At 31.3% G+C, this 19365-nt stretch overlaps 1 protein-coding gene across 1 annotated transcript; it reads right to left on the bottom strand.

The window, feature by feature from the left end:
- Window positions 1-9070: 9070 nt before the first annotated feature.
- LOC117928342 (putative xyloglucan endotransglucosylase/hydrolase protein 1) lies at window positions 9071-10876 on the bottom strand. The gene is made up of 4 exons (XM_034848239.1): window positions 10681-10876; window positions 10458-10558; window positions 9539-9744; window positions 9071-9452 (listed from the first exon to the last, which is right to left on the bottom strand). Exons 1-4 carry the CDS (start codon window positions 10874-10876, stop codon window positions 9071-9073), a joined length of 885 nt encoding a protein of 294 aa, XP_034704130.1.
- Window positions 10877-19365: the final 8489 nt, after the last annotated feature.

Genomic DNA, 19365 nt, shown 5'->3' with positions numbered 1-19365 from the left:
GACCCACATTCAACTTTTTCAAAATAATAAATCCGAACTATTTTTTTTTTGTTAGATCCTCATCATACGTTTCAAACCCTAAAAAACCCAACTTATTCTCTCTTCCTCTCTCTTTAGCTACAACCTACCTCCCATTTCTTTCATTCCTTCTTTTTTTCTTTTTTTCTTTTTCTTCCTTGTATTTTGATTCTCACCACAACTATTGTTGTGCTTATAATAGTCATTGCACCTACTATCGTTACCATACCTACTACTATTTCAATGCTTCTATCTTTGCCAATCGCGTCACTGACACTCATTACTGCTATACCCTAATGCCCACTAACACTACACTCCAATGACCCCCTCCTCCTCTTTCTCTCTGTTTCTTGCTTTTTCTTTCTTTCCCATCCCCTTTCCCTTTCTCCATGGCCAATTATGTGCTCCCATAGGTGCCTCATCACATGCTTCTACCATTGTGGCTTCTCCCCTATCTCTAACCATTTATCCTTGCCCTCACCACCGATTTCCTCAACATCATTGCATCTACAATTGTGGGTTTGATGATAGGGTAAGTTTTATTCAATTTCTACAATACATGTTAATTTGCTTTTGATTTTTAAGCTTTGGATCTTGGTTTTAGTTTGATTGGTTTAGGCTTGTTTGTTGTTGGTGTAATTTATTGCATTGGTTTATGATTGTAATTTGAGCTCAATGGTTTGGATCATTGGATTTGGGCTAATCTAGTTGTTTTTGTTGATTTAGATTTGGTTATACTATTGGGCTTAGGCTATTTAATTTTTAATTTGATCATTGGGCTTGACATATATTGTGGCTTAAAATTTTTTTGGGCCTTGCATATTGTTTATTTGATCCACTGATTACTTAGGTTTTTTGTGTTATGTGTTAGGATTGAGCCCTAGAAAGCATGACATGATGTAATACATTATGATTCATTTATAAATTTTTTATCTATGTTTCTTGGTATCCTATTTATTATCTGGTATGCATTAATTGGTTATTTAGATATACACACCCACATTATTTGCATTATACATGACTTGGTTGTATTATGAGTTGCATAGAAGATCCAAGTCATGGTTTCTTATAGAGTGATAAGTAGTCTACAACTAGTTCATGGATTCAAACAATCCATTTAAGCCTATAGTACACTACCTCTTAAATGAAGAAATGACTTGTTTTGGTCATTAAGATGGTTTTTCTATGGTGAGTGCACTAGTGTATGTGTGGAAATCCGATATGATTTGAAGGGTGATTTGTAGGATATTGTGATTGAGGCCCTAATTATGGTAGATATTGTGGTGATTTGTGTGATTTTATTTTTTCCATATTTTTATTTATTTTTCCATATTTTGCTCTCTATGTATATGTTAAATAGGGACCTGATTATGTAAAAAACATACAATTGGATATACAATTCAATGATTCTCAGTTTCTTCATGGTATCAGAGCCTGGATTGCTCTAAATACCCTAATCAATCCATGGTTGTCCAAAAAGGAGACAACCATGAGTCTAGTCAATTGATAACCCATGAAAAAGAGTCGGAGATAAACTCCTCAATGGGCTCGGCCGGTGCATTCGACAACTCCCCACTTCATCTTACCATTGAAAAATTGAACCGTAAGAATTATAGAGAATGGGCATAGGCAATCAAGCTTGTTATTGACGGAAAGGGAAAGCCAGGGTTTCTTACCGATGAGACTCGACAACCACCTCCGACCAATGCAACAGCATCCCATAAATGGCGGTCCAAAAACTCCTTCATCACCTCAATTCTTGATTAACTCCATGAAGCTAACCACTTCCCAAATCTTTGAACTCAAGACGCGACTTTGGCAGATGAAGTAAAGAGATCGGGAAGTCACAGAATACTACACTGAGATGTTGGGTTTATGGCAAGATCTCGATCTCAATTGTGAAGAGGAATGATAGTGCATGAGCGACAATGTGCGCTTCAAGAAGAAGATGGAGAATGAGAGAGTTTTCGAGCTTCTAGCAGGGCTGAACTGCGAGCTTGACGACGTTAGGAGCAGAGTTCTTAGTTGCCAGCCACTGGCCTCCATCTGAGAGGTCTTCTCTGAGGTGTGATGAGAGGAAAGCATAATGAGAGTGATGTTGAGGGAACATCTCATGACTAGGCCTGAGGCTTCAGTCCTTGTAACTCATGGACCTCAAGCTGGATCTGGTGGGCCTCACGCTAGATCAGGCCCAAGACAATCTAAGAGGACTTATTGTGAGCATTGTAAGAAAATAGGCCATACTAAAGACACTTGCTAGACTTTAGATGGCAAGCCCGCGGATTGGAAGCCCAGATAACCCAATAAAGCCCATAGTCATCAGGCCTCCATCGAAACCTAGGCAGACAAAACACCCACAGAAATTCATCAGTTAACTTCTAGTGTGGGGTTTAATCCCAACCAGCTTGCGAAATTATATGAGCTTTTGTCTAATTTCCAAGCCTCTAGTCAGTCTTCTACTACTTTGTCTTTTGGTTTTTTAGCCCACAAAGGTACCTTTTTGACAGCACTTAGCACCATGTCTCATATTACTCCCTAGATTATTGACTCTAGTGCATCTGATCATATAATTGATGCTCATAATTTATTTTCTACATACTCTTCCTGTGCCGGTAATTTAAAAGTAAAAATTCCAGATGATACTTTATCCCCAGTTGTTGGGAAAGGGAGTATTCGTATTTCTAAGTCTATTACTCTCAACCTTGTCCTACATGTTCCTAATTTATCTTGCAATTTGCTGTTTATTTGCTAATTAACCAAACAGTCTAATTGCTTGGCTAAATTCCTACCCTCTCATTGTGTTTTTTAGGATCTATCATCGGGGAAGATGATTGGCAGTGCTAAGGAACGTGAGGGTCTATATTACTTCGACGAAACTAATGTGCATGGACAGTGTCCTCATACTATTTGTAATTTTGCATCTCGACCTAGGGAAAATGAACTTTTTTTATGGCACAAAAGGATGGGTCATCCTAGTTTTCAATACTTGCAACATTTATTTCCTTCACTATGTTCAAATAAAGCTTCATGGGATTTTCAGTGTGAAGTGTGTGAACTTGCCAAACATCATTGTGCATTTTTTCTTACATCTAAGTATAAACCATTCATACCATTTACTCTAATTCATAGTGATTTATGAGAACCCTCACGTACCCCTAATAGGACACATAAAAAATGGTTTATTACTTTTATTGATGATCACACTCATTTGTGTTGGGTATATTTGTTGACTGATAAAACTGAGGTTCGATCAGTCTTCATGAATTTTCACTCTATGATACAAACTTAGTTTCACACTAAAATTCAAATTCTTTATACTGATAATGGTACTGAGTATTTTAATCACTCCTTGAGCACTTATCTACAAGAAAATGGTATTATCCATCAAAGTTCTTGCGTTAACACCCTTCAGCAAAATGGGGTTGTAAAACAGAAAAATAGTCATATTCTTGAAGTTGCTCGTGCCTTACTGTTTACCTCTCACATGCCCTCACAATTTTGGGGTGACTCCATTTTGACTGCCATATACCTTATTAACCGAATACCTAGTCGGGTCCTATCTTTTGTCACACCCCTCCAAAAATTCCAAGACTTTTTCCCCATTCTAGACTTGGAGCACATCTTCCACTTCGTGTCTTTGGGTCCACTGTGTTTGTTCACACTCACGCACCTAAGCGGAACAAATTGGATCCCAGAGCACTTAAATGTGTCTTTCTTGGCTACTCTTTCACACAAAAGGGCTACAAATTCTATGTCCCAATTTCACAGAAGTTATATGTTAGCCTAGATGTCACATTCTTTGAGCATACTCCCTACTACTCACTTCAGGAGGAGTTTGTGAGTGAAGCTAAACCACCCTTAACCTTAGATGACCTCGATATTGCTGTGTTCAAATCCACTCCGTGCCTTATATCTACCCTTTCGCTTAATACAGAAGGACACTTGAACTCAGGGGGAGATACAAAAATACAGACAAATAGGGAAACACTCGTTTACTCAAGGAGGCCAAAATTGAAGTCCAATGAGATACTCACCTCTGAAGCACTAAAAGAGTCAGAGCCGGTGATAGTTCTAATCCCTTAAGAGTCTGGCTCCAAGGTAACAGATGACTTACCCATTGCTCTTAGGAAGTAACCTCATTCATGTACTCTTCATCCTGCCTCGAAATTTGTGTCTTATAATGCTCTTTCTGCAAAGTGTTATGCTTTTACAACTAACCTTGATAGAATCTAGATTCCTAAAAACATTCAAGAAGCCTTGGAGATTCCAAAATGGAAAAAGGCAGTGATGGAAGAAATAAGGGCATTGGAAAAAAATGGGACTTAGGAAGTAATGACTTTGCCATGATGGAAGAAACCGGTGGGCTGTAAATGGGTATTCAAAGTGAAATATAAGGTGGATGGCACAGTAGAACGATACAAAGCCTGTTTGGTTGCAAATGGGTTCAGTCAGACCTATGACATCGACTATATCAAGACATTTGCACCAGTGGCAAAGCTAAACACTATATGAGTTCTTTTATCCTTGGCAGCAAACCTAGACTGGCCACTCCATCAGTTTGATATCAAGAATGCCTTTTTGAATGGTGAGTTGGAAGAAGAAGTATTTATGATGCTACCACCAAGGTTTTGCAAGGAAGAAGAAGAAACCAGGATATGCAAATTAAAGAAATCTCTGTATGGTCTCAAGCAATCACTGAGAGCATGGTTCGATAGATTTACAAAGGTGATTAAGAGCCAAAGATACCAACAGGGACAGTCGGATCATACTATGTTCTTCAAATAGTCCAACGATGGAATGATGACTATCCTAATCGTGTATGTCGATGACATCATTCTCACTGGAGATAACACAAGAAAAGTGGAGAGGTTGAAGGTCTTAGCCACAAAGTTTGAGGTAAAAGATCTGGGTCAAATGTGGTATTTCCTAGGAATGGAGATCACCAAATCAAGGAAGGGAATTAGTATTTCCCAAAGAAAGTATGTACTCGACTTGTTGACTGAGATTGACATGCTTGGTTGCAAGCTAAGCGATACCCCTATCAAGGTAAGAAAAATGACAAAAAGCGATGGAAAACCCGTGGATAGAGAGAGATATCAACGACTAGTAGGTAGATTGATCTACATTTCTCACACTAGACCAGACATTACTTTCGCTGTAAGTGTGGTTAGACAGTACGTGCATTCACCAAAGGAAAGTCACCTAGAAGCATTGTATAAGATCCTTAGATATCTAAAGGGTTCTCCAGGGGGAGGACTATTCCTTAAGAAGGGTGACAATAAGAAGGTAGAGATCTATACAGATGCAGATTGGGCGAGATCAACAGAAGACAAAAGATCTACTACCAACTATTGTACCTATGTCTGGGGGAATCTAGTAACATGGAGAAGTAAGAAGCAGAGTGTAGTAGCCAAAAGCAGTGCTGAGGCTGAATTCAGAGTAGATGCACAAGGTATGTGTGAAGGACTATGGTTGCAGAAATTGTTGGAAGAACTACACATTACAATAGAGCTCCCCATCAATCTCTATTGCGACAACAAAGCCGCCATTAGTATTTCTCATAATCCTGCTCAGCATGACAAGACCAAACATATAGAAGTGGATAGAGACTTTATAAAGGAGAAAATTGAGAAGGGGACTATTTACATGAATTATATCCCTACAAGGGAACAATTGGCAGATATATTCACCAACAGGTTATAAAAATCAAGCTTTGAAGATTTTATTTGCAAGTTGGACATGATTAATATATATGATCCAACTTGAGGGGAAGTGTGAAAATCCGGTATGATTTGAAGGGTGATTTGTAGGATATTGTGATGGAGGCCCCAATCATGGCAAATATTATGGTAATTTGTGTGATTTTATTTTTTTTTCCATATTTTGTTCTCTGTGTATATGTTAAATAAGGACCTGATTATGTAAAAAACATACGATTGAATATACAATTCAATGATTCTCAGTTTCTTCAATATGTGATGACATTAAATAGGACTTATGGTGAATTATGACGTAAAGTTATCGATTGTCATAATTCACTAAACTACTATACCACATAGACTCTTAATCTTGAGAGGATATTGAACTTGTGTCAAAGTCAATAGGAAGCTTTGACCTATGAGTGATACCTTAAAGTAGTCACATATCCCTATAGATTGGGTTATTGTTGATAGAGGTTGGTGACAACATGAATTTATTTTTATGCCCTCATTATCTTCATGGAGTACCAGAAATATCACTAACCAATATAGGAATAACAAGATTGACCTTAAAATTTCTAAACTCTCTAGGTGTGCCAAGTGTCTCCTAAAATTATTCTTTATAAGTTAATCAACTATGTAGTTTGATTTCCTAGTTACTTTTAATTATTTAAATTAAGTTTGAAATTTTAATATTTTGAAGTTTTGAAATTTATTATTAAGAGGAATTAAATTAGCTATAAGAATTAGGAAAAAAAAACCCAAATAACATTTTAAAAAATATTTTTGTTTATTCCAATTTAACAAAAATCTTCAATCCTCTATATTAACATTCCTTAAAAAAAAAAAAAAAATTTAGTCCTTACATTCTCTTCAAGCTCAACCATCCAATCCTCTATCTTTTCCTTTCCTTCCATTTCAGGATCAAATAGATTGAATATCATTTCACACTCGTTATAAAGACACTATCGGTAGTTGTTCCTCTTACATAAGCTCATAGTTGACAATACCTACATAGGAGAGAATCAATCATTATAAATGGAATTGAAATTGATCATTGACTTCAGCATGAAAGCTTGAGTGAGTATTCGAACTATCTCCACAATCCCATGAGGTATGATTTAACACCCCAAAATAAACTTTAAGGGCAAAATAGTAAATTAAAAATTAATTAATTAAACTCATTAAAGGTAAAAGAGTCATTTTACAATTAAAAATCTTAGGTATAAATTAAATTTTCCTCTTATCTTCCTTATTTAGAAAACTCTATTAACCAAAAATCAAAGAATTGGAGAACGTAAGGCTAAAGGTTTGAAGGTCTAGAGTTTGAAATTCAGATTTTTCCAGGTAAGATTCTAACCCTAGTTAATATTTTATATTTGTTAATTAGTTTTGAACACTTTAGATATTCCTTGGAATATCTCAATTTTGATTAGAGTTCGTTTAATTAATTTCTAGGTCAAAAAGATTAAAAAGTTATGAACATAATTTGATTTATTAATGGAGATTGATAAATTTTGATTACTCAAATTAATAGATCTAGATAAATAAAAAAAATAAAAAATTATATAGTTTCAGATATGAAAATTACATAAAACTTGTGAGTGGAAGTTAAAAGTTTTGACTTTAGAGTGAGAAAAAAAATGAAAGATGCGTAGGAAGGATTTGGCATGTTGAAATAAATAAATAAATAAAAATAAAAATAAAAATAAAAATAAAATTACATGGGGTATTTGTTAAGTTTAGGGGATTTAAATAATAGTAATAATAGTTTAATGCAAATAAATATTCTTAAAATATTTAATTTAGATAAGTTAGAAAAAAAGAAATAAATTATTGTTTAGGAAGTTGAAAATATTATTGGATGGTAATAATATTAATATGAGAAATTAATTAGGATCTCTAATACTAAATAACATATTTTTAGGATTGTCAAATTTTTACCTTTAGATAATTGTGTATGAAATGTTAGGTGAGGAGTAAATTTGTCAAGTTAAATACTTCAAGTTTTTTAGCGCTTCTTCAAGGTAAGGGAAATTAATGCAGGTTTTTATAAAAGAAAATAATTTTCTTTTTATATTGTATTTTGAAATGTGTAAAAATATTATTTTTATCTTTTCGCATGGATCAAATATGTGTTTTGTATAAAAAGTATTTTTTTTGAGAATTTTCTTTGTTTATTTATGAAAAGTGAAAATTTTTGGAGATATGATATTTTGTTTTGCAAGTTTGAATTAATGAAATAAAGTGTTTGACTCTGGTTTCTATAGCCCTAGTCAACGGGTTATAATTGTTGATATATTCGATCCTAATCAACGGGTTATAATAGTTGATATTATATGACCCTAGTTAACGGGTTATAATAGTTGACTTTATGGCCCTAGTCAATGGGTTATAATTGTTGATATTTGGTTTTGTTCACTTTAACTATAACAAATTTGAAACTAGCCACTCATTTGTGAAATCCCACCTAATTGGGCACCATTTTTTGATAACCAGAGTAAAAATATTTTGAATGCATTTGATTTGGTTTTGATAAGAAATTATTTTGAAATGGATATGAGAAAGTTTGTTGAAAAGTTTGAATGTATTAGTATTTTGAATTCATAAGTTTTTATGAAAATAAGTATATGTTATATCTCCTAGTTGCAAGCATAATTGAAAAATGTTTGATCCATGAAACTGTATTAATGTTCCTTATTGGGCTTTGAGCTCACCTCCCTTCGTTGATATTTTTTTTCAGGTATTCTCAGTTCGGGCGAGGAGTGATGGTTAGGTTGGGGAATTTTTCTTTGTTAGGATTTTGGTTCAAAACTTTATTTTGGACATTGCTTAGATGTTAAAGTTTAATTCTTGTTTAAATTATTTAAATTTGGAATTATTTAGACAATAACACTATGATTGATTTGTTAGTTTTTTTTAAAATTGATACTTGGAGATTTTAGAATTTTGTCTTACTACTCTGAACAGGAATTAGGTAATTGATAAATTTCCAGTTACAATATAAATGTTTGTATCGTTTCCACCTTGAGCCTTTGGACTTAAGGTATGAAATGACCATTATGCCCTTGAAGTGGGTTTTGGGTTGTGACATATGATATTTTGTTTCATGGGAATGATTATGATATTCACATGAACTAACTATATAGGGAACCTTAATTTGGTAAGGTCCTACGGGCCTAGAATGCCCGTGGATAGTAAGTGTACAATAATTACATAGGCTCCATGGACATTATTTTACCTTAATTTGCAACTATAGATTAGTACAAATACACCAAGAATGTAATCATCTGCAAATAATTATTATGCATCCTTCAATATAAGATTGGTAGACAACCATTTTGATTACAAAATCATTCTAATGTTCGCCTTGGGCATTCTGGGTGAAGGCTTCCCCTATCAGAACAATAGCTATAAGTCAAATATTTCCGTCTCACCTTCTCATAAGTGACGATTTCAGTCTGGTCCAATCCCATGTACCTCGGTCCATTCCACCTATAGTGGGTAGAATTACATTGACTAGTACTGTCGATGTCTTTCAAGCAGCCATTAATATTGAATCCCTGAAAGTAAGCCACAAAGGGTGCTTGAGTCCAGTTAATTTGCTGCCCATGGGCTGCCCAAGTTGTGTCACTCCATAAACTTCCCACCACACTCATTGCTTGGGAAGGATAATTCACCCCAATGCCTGTATTGTTTTTAAACACTCTGATAGGGATTTTGTCCACATAAAACCTTCAAAAAAAATATCAGAACCAGGTTAAGAAGTGTTTAAGTATTGTCCAAGAAGGAAATTGACTTCTATATACACATTCTCTTACACTATCTGATGTTGGTTCCATAGAATTTTATATGTATGAAAATCAGCTGTGGGATCGAACCAGAGAGCAACCCTTTCTTCCCTACCACCATTATCATTTGAAAACACATTTGTTTGCAATGTGTATGGCGTTCCATGGCCTCCTAGGAACTCAAAATCAAGTTCATCATGATTTCCAGCAGGCTGATTATTTTGCTGTGAAGTAAGCTGTCATGAATCACCATTAAGCTGATCAGTATTTATCAATAAATTACTGATACATCACAACAAAAAAATGAAAACGAAAAGGTACTAAACAAGAAAAGAGATTGAGGTAAGAATTTTAGGGTATGTTTGGTAACTATTTCTATAACAATTTTTTAAATAATAGTTTCTAGAAAAAAAAAACTCATTGCACAACCAAAAAAAGAAAATAGTTTTTTTTTTTTTTTTTTTTTTTTTTTTTTTTTTTTTTTTTTTTTTACCTTAAAGACAGAAAATAGAGTATGTTTTTAACAATAGTTTTTCAGAAAAAAAAAAAACATAAAAAATTCATTTGACAACCAAAAAAAGAAAGTAGTTTTTTTTTATATAAAAAAAAACAGAAAATAGGTTATTTTCAAATAATATATTTTGGTTGTTTTAAGTTATTTTCACTTTTTTAAGGATTATTTTATAAAATAATTATATAAATATAGAAAATAATTAAAATAAAACACTACATAAAAAAAGTTAATTTTAAAATATATTTAGAAAATACAAAAAACATGTTTAAAATATTTCAAATTTTTAAATAGACATTTACACTAAAAAACACTGAGAGCAATTCTAAAAAAAATTGTTATTAAAAATTGTTTTTAAGAACCATATTTTAAAAACAGTTACTAAACAAAGCCCTTAAAACCCTCTTATTTACGAAAAAGAAAAAACAAAATCTTTACATAGAAGGTAGTGATGATTCCTAAGGAGTCCTTGTTTGGTATCTTCATCCTCATTCGAAAGAATCCGGAGCCATAAGTATGATTGGACATAAACCCTGACCCTACATCCGTTCAAGAACAAGAATGGATGTAAGATTTAGAAGTTATGATAAAGATGAACAAAGATCAGTAGACCAAAGTGTTATATATACATAGAAGTTGCATGTGTGAGAGGAATACAAACCAGAATATTCGTCTATAGAGAGCCGAACTTCTGTCCCATTGTTTATGGAGGAGAAATGATAAAATCCCCATGTGTTATAGTAGTTTTGATCAAAACTAACTTTATCAGGGTTGATTGCACAAGTGCTAAGTCTAAGATAAGCAAATAGAGAGACGAAGGAGAAAAAGGGTAGATAAGAAGACGTAATGAAAGGCATCGAGCTGATTGTTTGAGAAAGTGTTTACACATGGAATCATATGAATGTGGTTGCATAGTTTGATGTAGTTTCGGAAACTAAAATAGAAATTTGTTGGGTGGGTCAAGCTTGCATTCATTTGTGTCTGTTTCATTCCTTGTGTATAATGCATTTATGCCATGCATGTGTTACATGCAATTTTAAAAGCTAGGTTGTTACATTTCTTTATAATTTATGCCTTTTTAATACAAAGAAGAAAAGATCATTCATTGTTGTTTCCAAAAAGTAATGATTTTGAGGATGAAAATTGGTCAATATTAGGCCTTCATGGATATGGGTCAACGTTGGTGTCAAGAATATGATGAATATTTTTCTTGCTATTTGACCCAACAAATATTGTGCCTTGGTGAAACCATAACACATTTCCAATACATTTGGTTAAATGGACCTATCCAATGTTTTCAAAATCGGATCAATCGTTGAAGCAAAAAACTTAGAACTTTTTTATAATTATATTCAAAAACAGTTTTCTGTTCTCCAAAACAAAAAATTCAAGAAAACACGTTTAGTAATAAAAAATTATTTTCTGTTTTTTATTTTAAGAATAAAAAATATGATGTTTTCACATAACATCTTTTAGTTGTTTTATTTATTTATTGTTTTCACTTGTTTTTTTATAATTGTTTTAAAAAATAATCATACAAGCATATAAAATGATTAAAAATAAACACTAGATATAAAAATTATTTTTAAAACATATTTAAAATAGATGAAAAACATTTTAGGTTCCAAACATATTTTTGTTATATAAAATATTAGATAACAGTTTTTAAAAACCATTTTTTAAAACTATTTTGAAAATAATTACCAAACAAGGCCTTTCTAGTTCATGGTTTATTGGTCATATCGATAGTTGAATTGTAATCAAATTGATATGATTATATATATATATATATATATATATATATATATATATATATATATATATAATAATTAAATTTTAAAATAATTATAAGAATTTAAAATAGAAATAAATAAATAAATAATCAATAATTTTTATTTTTAACTTTGATATTATAATTAAATTATACATAAGTATAAATTTATTAATATTTTAAATTTTTATAAATAGAATAGGTATAATATTTAAATATGAATATGTTGAAAATCAAAGAAAATTCAATTATTTAATTTTAACTATATGTTAAAAGTTATATGTTTTGATTTTATAATGGTTAAAAATATAATATTATTTAATTTATATTATTTTTATATTTAATATCATAATTTTTTTAAAAATAATTACTTTTTAGATTTTGTTTGCAATATTAAACAATAAAATATAAGTACTCAAGTAGTGTCATGTCACGCATTGAAGTATAAAGTCAAGTCCCCATCCCACATCGAGCTTTAAGTATAAAGTCAAGTCCCCATCCCACATGGGATGGAGATCAGAATAAAGAGAGCTTTAAATCTTCTCATTCATCTATGCTATAATGCAGTGTCGTAATCTTTTTCATATTTTTTATAAATATTTTCACCATTATTTTATTTTATCATTTTTTTCTTGGTTACATATTAATAGTTTATCTAAATCTTTTGTGCTCCATTGGAAATTAAATTAATTAATTTTTGTTTATAAAACTAAATTAATTTTTTTAAATAATTAATTAAAATAATTTAAATATTAAAAATCAGAATATCTTGTAATCAATATCCTATTTAATATTAAATAATATTATTTTTAATATGATATCAATATATCAACGGTTAACATAATTTAAACTTTTATAAATATTATTATTTATAAATAATATATCCATAATAATTGCGATTATTTTTATATATTGAATTTAGTACATAAAATTAATTAATTTTATAGCACATATATTTTAAATACTTTTATTATTGAAATACATTATTAGTTAAAAATATAATTATAAATAAGAAGACCTTTAAGTGATAACTTTAACAAAATTGTTTTTGTCTTTTCTTTTCTTTTTTTCTTGTTTGGAGAAAACTGAAATCACCTTGATCTTGATTTTATAGCACAAACAATTTACTTTTTATTTTTTATTTTTTAAGAAATCTTCTTTTTAAGAAATGATTTTGTTTGGAAAGTTTTTTTGAAAGAAAATTTTTTAAAATAGTCTCTTTAAGAAACAATTTTTGCTTATTATTATTATTATTATTTAAGAAACAATTTCTTTTTAGAAATCACCTCTAAAACAATTTTTACTTTTATATATATATATTAAGAAATTTTCTCTTTCACCTCTTTAAGAAACAATTTTTGCTTATAAATTTTATTTTATTTTTTTTAAGAAATCTTCTCTTTTAAGTAACAATTTTGTTTGGAATTTTTTTTTGAAAGAATATTTAAAAATTGTCTCTTTAAGAAACAATTTTTGCTTATACTATATATATATATTATGAAATCATCTCATTAACAAATGATTTGTGTTTGATTTGTGTTTATAATTTTTTGTTTTTGTTTTTTATAAGAAATCATCTCTTTCAAGACACACGACTTTTTATTAATTTGGATATTAGGCCCCAACTTTTATAGTACCTTTCTTATGTGTTAAAAAAACAATAATTTTGGAAATATTTATTTTATTGTAGTATTTTACAATTTTTTTTAATTTAGTTTACAATTATCAAACACCCCTTGATTTGTATATTCATCACAGGATTAATAACCCCTTGATTATTTAGAGGGGCAAAATTTTCATGATAATATTGTATCGCTGCCGATCGAAGCACGATATTTCGATGATACATCGCAAAATTTTGACCCTTGTTGGATACTATGCCACCTGAATGTTTACAAACTTGATGGAATGTACTCGAAGAAAATAGTGATAAGTAGGTGGAAAGGAAGAATCTCTTCCCGGACCAGATTTGCTTGACCTCCTCGGGCACTTCCCTTTAGCATCTGGCTAACAAACTGTTGAATTAGCAGTGGTATTAGAAATATAAAAGAAAAGGAGAAGAGTAGAAAATTTACTCAAGGTTCTTGACCATCGATCTTCCCATGAAACTGAACTCTAATTGGATCAACAATTTACCATAAGATTGAAGGAGAAGCTTTATCCCTCAAAAATTCCTATGGAAAATTGTTGACCAACTAAAGGTCATCTATGGCTCACCATGACCATAACAAAATTCTTTATGCATGTGAGAGAAAAGGAGAATTCGTTTATATAGGGTCTCATAGCAGGTATTGTTGAACCTCATCCGAAGGATGATGATCAAAACTTTTGATCCTGGTCATTCAATTTAAAGCAACTTTGTTAAAGCCTTAGATATTTAGAATCTAAATATATATGGTATTTAGAATCCAAACTCCATTGGTATGAAAATCCACCTTAATGATTGTATCCACAAAAACCAAATCTACTCTATTGAGAAATCCATACCTAGGCATCAATGGAAAGTTATGTATTGTAGTGGTATAGGGCGCCTTGTTTTCTTCGGTCTTAATTGGCTGAAATAAAATGCTTGGTAATTTTTTAGTGACCTCATTCTATGATGGCTCTATATCTAAATATGACTTTGAATTTTGGTCAATATTTTTTCTATAGGAAAAGATATAGATTTTCATCAATTTAAAAATGTTGACAATTACCCTTTCCTCTTGATTTTGAGTGTTAGTGGTAAAGGAATTTATTAAGAGGTAACTCCATTTTTTTAAAATTAATGCATATTGCATATACAAGAAAAATTAATATTTATCTTTTGATAGGCAAAAAGAGAAATATATTGAGCACCAAAAAGAGCTAACACAAAATACACAAAGTACACAATGCAACGACAAAGCAAAAAATAAAAATAAAAATAAAAGGGAAAGGAAAATAAAAACAAATACTCCTCCCTTTACTTGCAACCTGAAACAACAAAATCAAACTCGGACATGGACATGGACCCAAACTATAGGGACCCTTTTGGTCTGCACTAAATAGTTCCACTTAAAAGAGGATTTGAGCTATTAATTTATAACTTCAGTTTTTCAATTGCGTTATTATTCTCTTCTTTCCAAATGGTCCAAAACAAACATAAAAGAGAAACTTTTCAGACTTTGTTCCTCTTCTCTCCAGCAAAACGACCCTACCAACTTAATAATGTTTTTTAACTAAGGAATACACAACCTATATAACTCCAAATAAGGAGAAGACCAGTTGTTGTAATAATCTTGCCTTGGAATAATGGAAGAGGATGTTCTCACTAGATTCCTCCTAATCTTTACATAAAAGTCATCTATTCAATAAAGTCCAACATGACCTCTTCATGTTATCCATAATTAAGATTCCTTTCCAAGCTACTTCCTATTTTTTTTTAAAAAAAAAAAAAAAAAAAAACACTTACTTTGGTGGGAGCCTATGAATTCCAAATAATATTTACCAAAAAATGATTCTAATCTCCTTTGCACCATCCTTTTTTTTTTTTGTTTAAAAAATAAAAATTTAACTAAAAAGTTGCCTTCCTCTACAACCATCACTTGAGATTCAAAATCTTGTGCTAAAGAGCATAGAGGTTTGAATCCTGTTCAAGGCATAATATTGAGAATGCTCATTGAACGAGCAATTCAATAAAAGATATTGGACCGAATCAATATTGATGATGCAACCTTGTCATCTACATCCCTTCTCATTGATTTTCCTTGCAATCTAAAAAAGAATGCTTCAAGTGTTGGGAATACTTGGGTATCATCTCTATTTGCATCCTTGGATTGTTAGGGTGCATGCAACTTTTTCCTATGGCTTTCTAGATCTAATCATAATAGAAGCTATAACATTAAAAACTTCAGATCTAGATAAGGAAAATGTCATCCTTATGATTTGGATGTTCCTTGATCAAATCCAATCCAATGAAGAAGCTTTGTAGGCATTGTAGATCTCGTACACCAAATAATCTTCCTCCCAATAACCCTCTTTCTTATATCTAGGTGCTAGAGGAGGTGAAATCCTCTTTGGATGGGTGAAGGCTCAGGTTCCTCATTGGAATTTGAATAGCAAGAGCACAAAATGAGACCCTAAACCCCTAAGGGAATTTATATAATCTTTCTCATGGGCTTAAGTGACTTAAGCTCATCTTAGGCTTGGTTAACTTAATCTAACCCACTTGATTTTTAATTAATTAATTAATCTTAATGGGTTCTAATTAATTAATTAGCCTTATTGAGATTTAATTAATTAATTAGTTTAGTTCAAAAAGACTATTCATAAGATCAAGTACAATCTTGCATTTTTACCAAATGTCCTTATGCACTCATATAACTAGGTAACCTAAAAATCCTTTGAAAAAAAGTGTCACTATGGAATGTGAGCTTGAACAAGGACCACTAAGAATGCAATTATGAAGTTAATTCAACATCTCAGTACAAAGAGTCAACTACACTCCAATATCCTATGATATTAGAATGAAATATAAACTCGAGTCAGTGACCTACAATCCACTATATGTAAACTCCTTATGAACCGGTACCCATAATATAATGAGATATGTGTTATCAATCTCTCAATATTACTTCCCAATCCTTGAGTTTTAGATCTTCCTATTTTGTGATCAACTAACATACTCTATCTCACAAATAACATATGTCAAATTCCAAATAAAGAATTATTACAATCATAGTAGTTCAATCTCCTCATGAACTTGTGTTTGTGGTTTAATAAAGAAAAAGTTATCAACCTTTCAAGATTACATCTACTATATATCCTTGAGTTGCAAATCTTCCTATTATGTGATCAACTAACATATCTTAACTCACAAAGAACTTATGTCAAGTTCCACTTAAGGAACTATTATGGCTATAGTTTACATGAACACATCTCCTTAGGATCACCCAAGATGATAATTTGTCTCAATCCCATAAGATATTATGGTGCCTTTGAGAAGGCTTATTGTTATCAGTTTCCATCAACAATGACCTAATCCATAAGGAATATATGATGACTTTAGAATCTCACCCGTATGTCAAAACCATTATTAACTTTGGCACAAGCTCAATATTCTCTCAAAGTTGAGAGACAACATAATGAAACAACTTGGTGAAGTCATGACTACTTGATAGCCTTATATCACGACTTACCGTAAGTTATGTCCAATGTGTAACCATACACACTAGTGTGCTCACTAGAGGAAACTCATCTCGATAGTCAAGACCAGTCATCTCTCTAATTATGAGGTAGTGCATTACAACCTATAATGGGTTGCCTAAGCACACAAACTAGCTATGAACAAATTATTTATTTACAAGGATTTCATGACTTGGATCTTCCATGCAACTCTTAATGTACCTAAATCATTTACAATGCAAGAGATGTTAGATGAGAATACTCGTAAAGTACAATGCATGGAATAAGGATAGATAAAAGTGAAACTAGAATATGATTAAGTAAATAATGAATTATAAATTTGTTATATCATGTCATGCTTTTAAAAGGCTTTATTCTAACATCTAATCCTTAGAGTTCTCCACCACCTAAATGCCTAGACTTAAGGATGAGTCATCAAGTGGAAGATTAGTGGTTTGTAAGATCTCTAGAGACTATTTTAACATTCAAAAATGTTCTTCACTACAAGGAACTGATCTATGAATATCCAGATCTTGGTAGAACTTCTAATATATAGATCTAGATCCATAAAAAGTTTTAAATTTGTTTTGCTTCCGTTGCTAAGACTAGTAGCCCTAGGGATAGTATCATGGACCTAACAAGATTCAAGGCTTGGGAATAGAATAATCCAAGTTTCCCTAAACAAAGGAACCCATGGCTTGGATTTTCTTTACAACTCTTTATGCACCCAAGTCATGTACAATGCAAGTGATAGGGGGTGAATGCTCAAATAATAATTAAAATAAATAAGGATGAAAAAAGGGAATCAAAATCTTAATAAATACATTTGTTAATTATACTTCATTTTGTTACACCATGTCATACTTTCAAGGGCTCTTTCATAACATCAATATAATCATACTCCCAATCATAGAGATTTCTTAAGAAACATGGGTTTGAATGCCCGCAACATTAGCTTACTCCCAAACATTTGCTAAGCAAGCATCCTTTGAGGTAACTTAACAAACAAAGATGGGAAAGAGCTTCTCAAGAAAGTGTTCCAGCAAAAATATCCCTTTAAAATCTTATAGTTCTTCTATTACTCACAATAAAATAAATCTTACTTTTGAAAGCACCCCACCCTTTCCTTATTGTCTTCCACAACCCTACATTATATACACCCCCCACCCTCTATAGAGCACCAATTCTCTTCTTCTTCCCCAAACTTCCTTATAATAAGGTGTTTCCACAATGACTCCCTTCTAACACAAATCTCTTATACACTTGCCTAGGAAAACGTTATTCAAAATAGAAAGATTCCAAAAGCCCAACTCTCCTTCCCTTTTTGGCAAAAAAATCTTGGTCTAATTCACCTAGTGGGATGTTTTTTCAAGAGTTTCCCTTCCCTAAAGAAAAGCACCTTGAATTTTTCAAGTCTCTGGCTCACTTTTCTTGGAATAATAAAAAAGAACACGAAATAAATGGGAAGACTAAAAAAAGTGCTTTTAGTAAGAGTTAGCCATTGTCCTTTTGACAAGTATTGTTTCTTTCACCTTGCAAGGTTTCTTAAGAACCTCCCATCCCCAATGTCCCACGCTGCCTTAGATTGAAATACTACACCCGAAGGTAAACCAAGATCCTCGAAAGGTAGTAATCCATCTTATACTCCAAAATATCCACTAACTTCTCCCCAATAAGAACACTCCCAATTGAGATCAATTCACTTTTTTCAAAGTTAATTTTTGACTCAAAAATTGCTTCAAACCACAAATTTATATAACTTTTTTAGGCTATAAAGATATGTAAAATATTTTTCTATATAGCTTCAGATTATAAGAATGTATAAATGAATTTTTCATATAGCTCCAAGTTGCTAAAATAACTATTATATTACTTCTAACTATAAAAGTACATGAGATTTTTTTTTTCTCTACATAACTTGTGACAATGTAACATAATAAAATATATTTTTCTATATAGTTTCTAGTCATAAGAAGCAACATTTCATATTATCATAGGGTAAAATAATTAGAAATTACAGTTGATTTAAGAAACTTACATAATAATTAGATAATAATTGAATAATAAAATGAAAAAATAATTCCATCAATTGCTAACTATGAATAATTTTATTTAAAAAAGTAAATAAATTTTGCATAGATTTTGGTTCTAAATTGTTAATTTAATTTTCACATAATTATATAAAAATAATTATAAAATAAATTTAATTCTAATTAAAATTCTTGTTGTTTGACTTCTTTTCTTGAGGATAAGTAGCACCTCCTGAATAAGATTTTCATGTCCATTGTTTGGTAATTTGAAGTTCATTGAAAAAATAATCAAATATGATAAATAATTATTTAAAAACCTTATAGATTTTCAAATTCTTTATTAACAAGAATATAAGGAGTGGAGAATCTCCACAAATAATAACATTTGATAAAATCAATA

Source organism: Vitis riparia, chromosome 13 (genome assembly GCF_004353265.1).
Source record: "Vitis riparia cultivar Riparia Gloire de Montpellier isolate 1030 chromosome 13, EGFV_Vit.rip_1.0, whole genome shotgun sequence".
In the NCBI taxonomy this organism is placed as follows: domain Eukaryota; kingdom Viridiplantae; phylum Streptophyta; class Magnoliopsida; order Vitales; family Vitaceae; genus Vitis; species Vitis riparia.
Note: the sequence above shows the minus strand (reverse complement) of the source record. Positions and strands in the feature narration are given on the sequence as shown.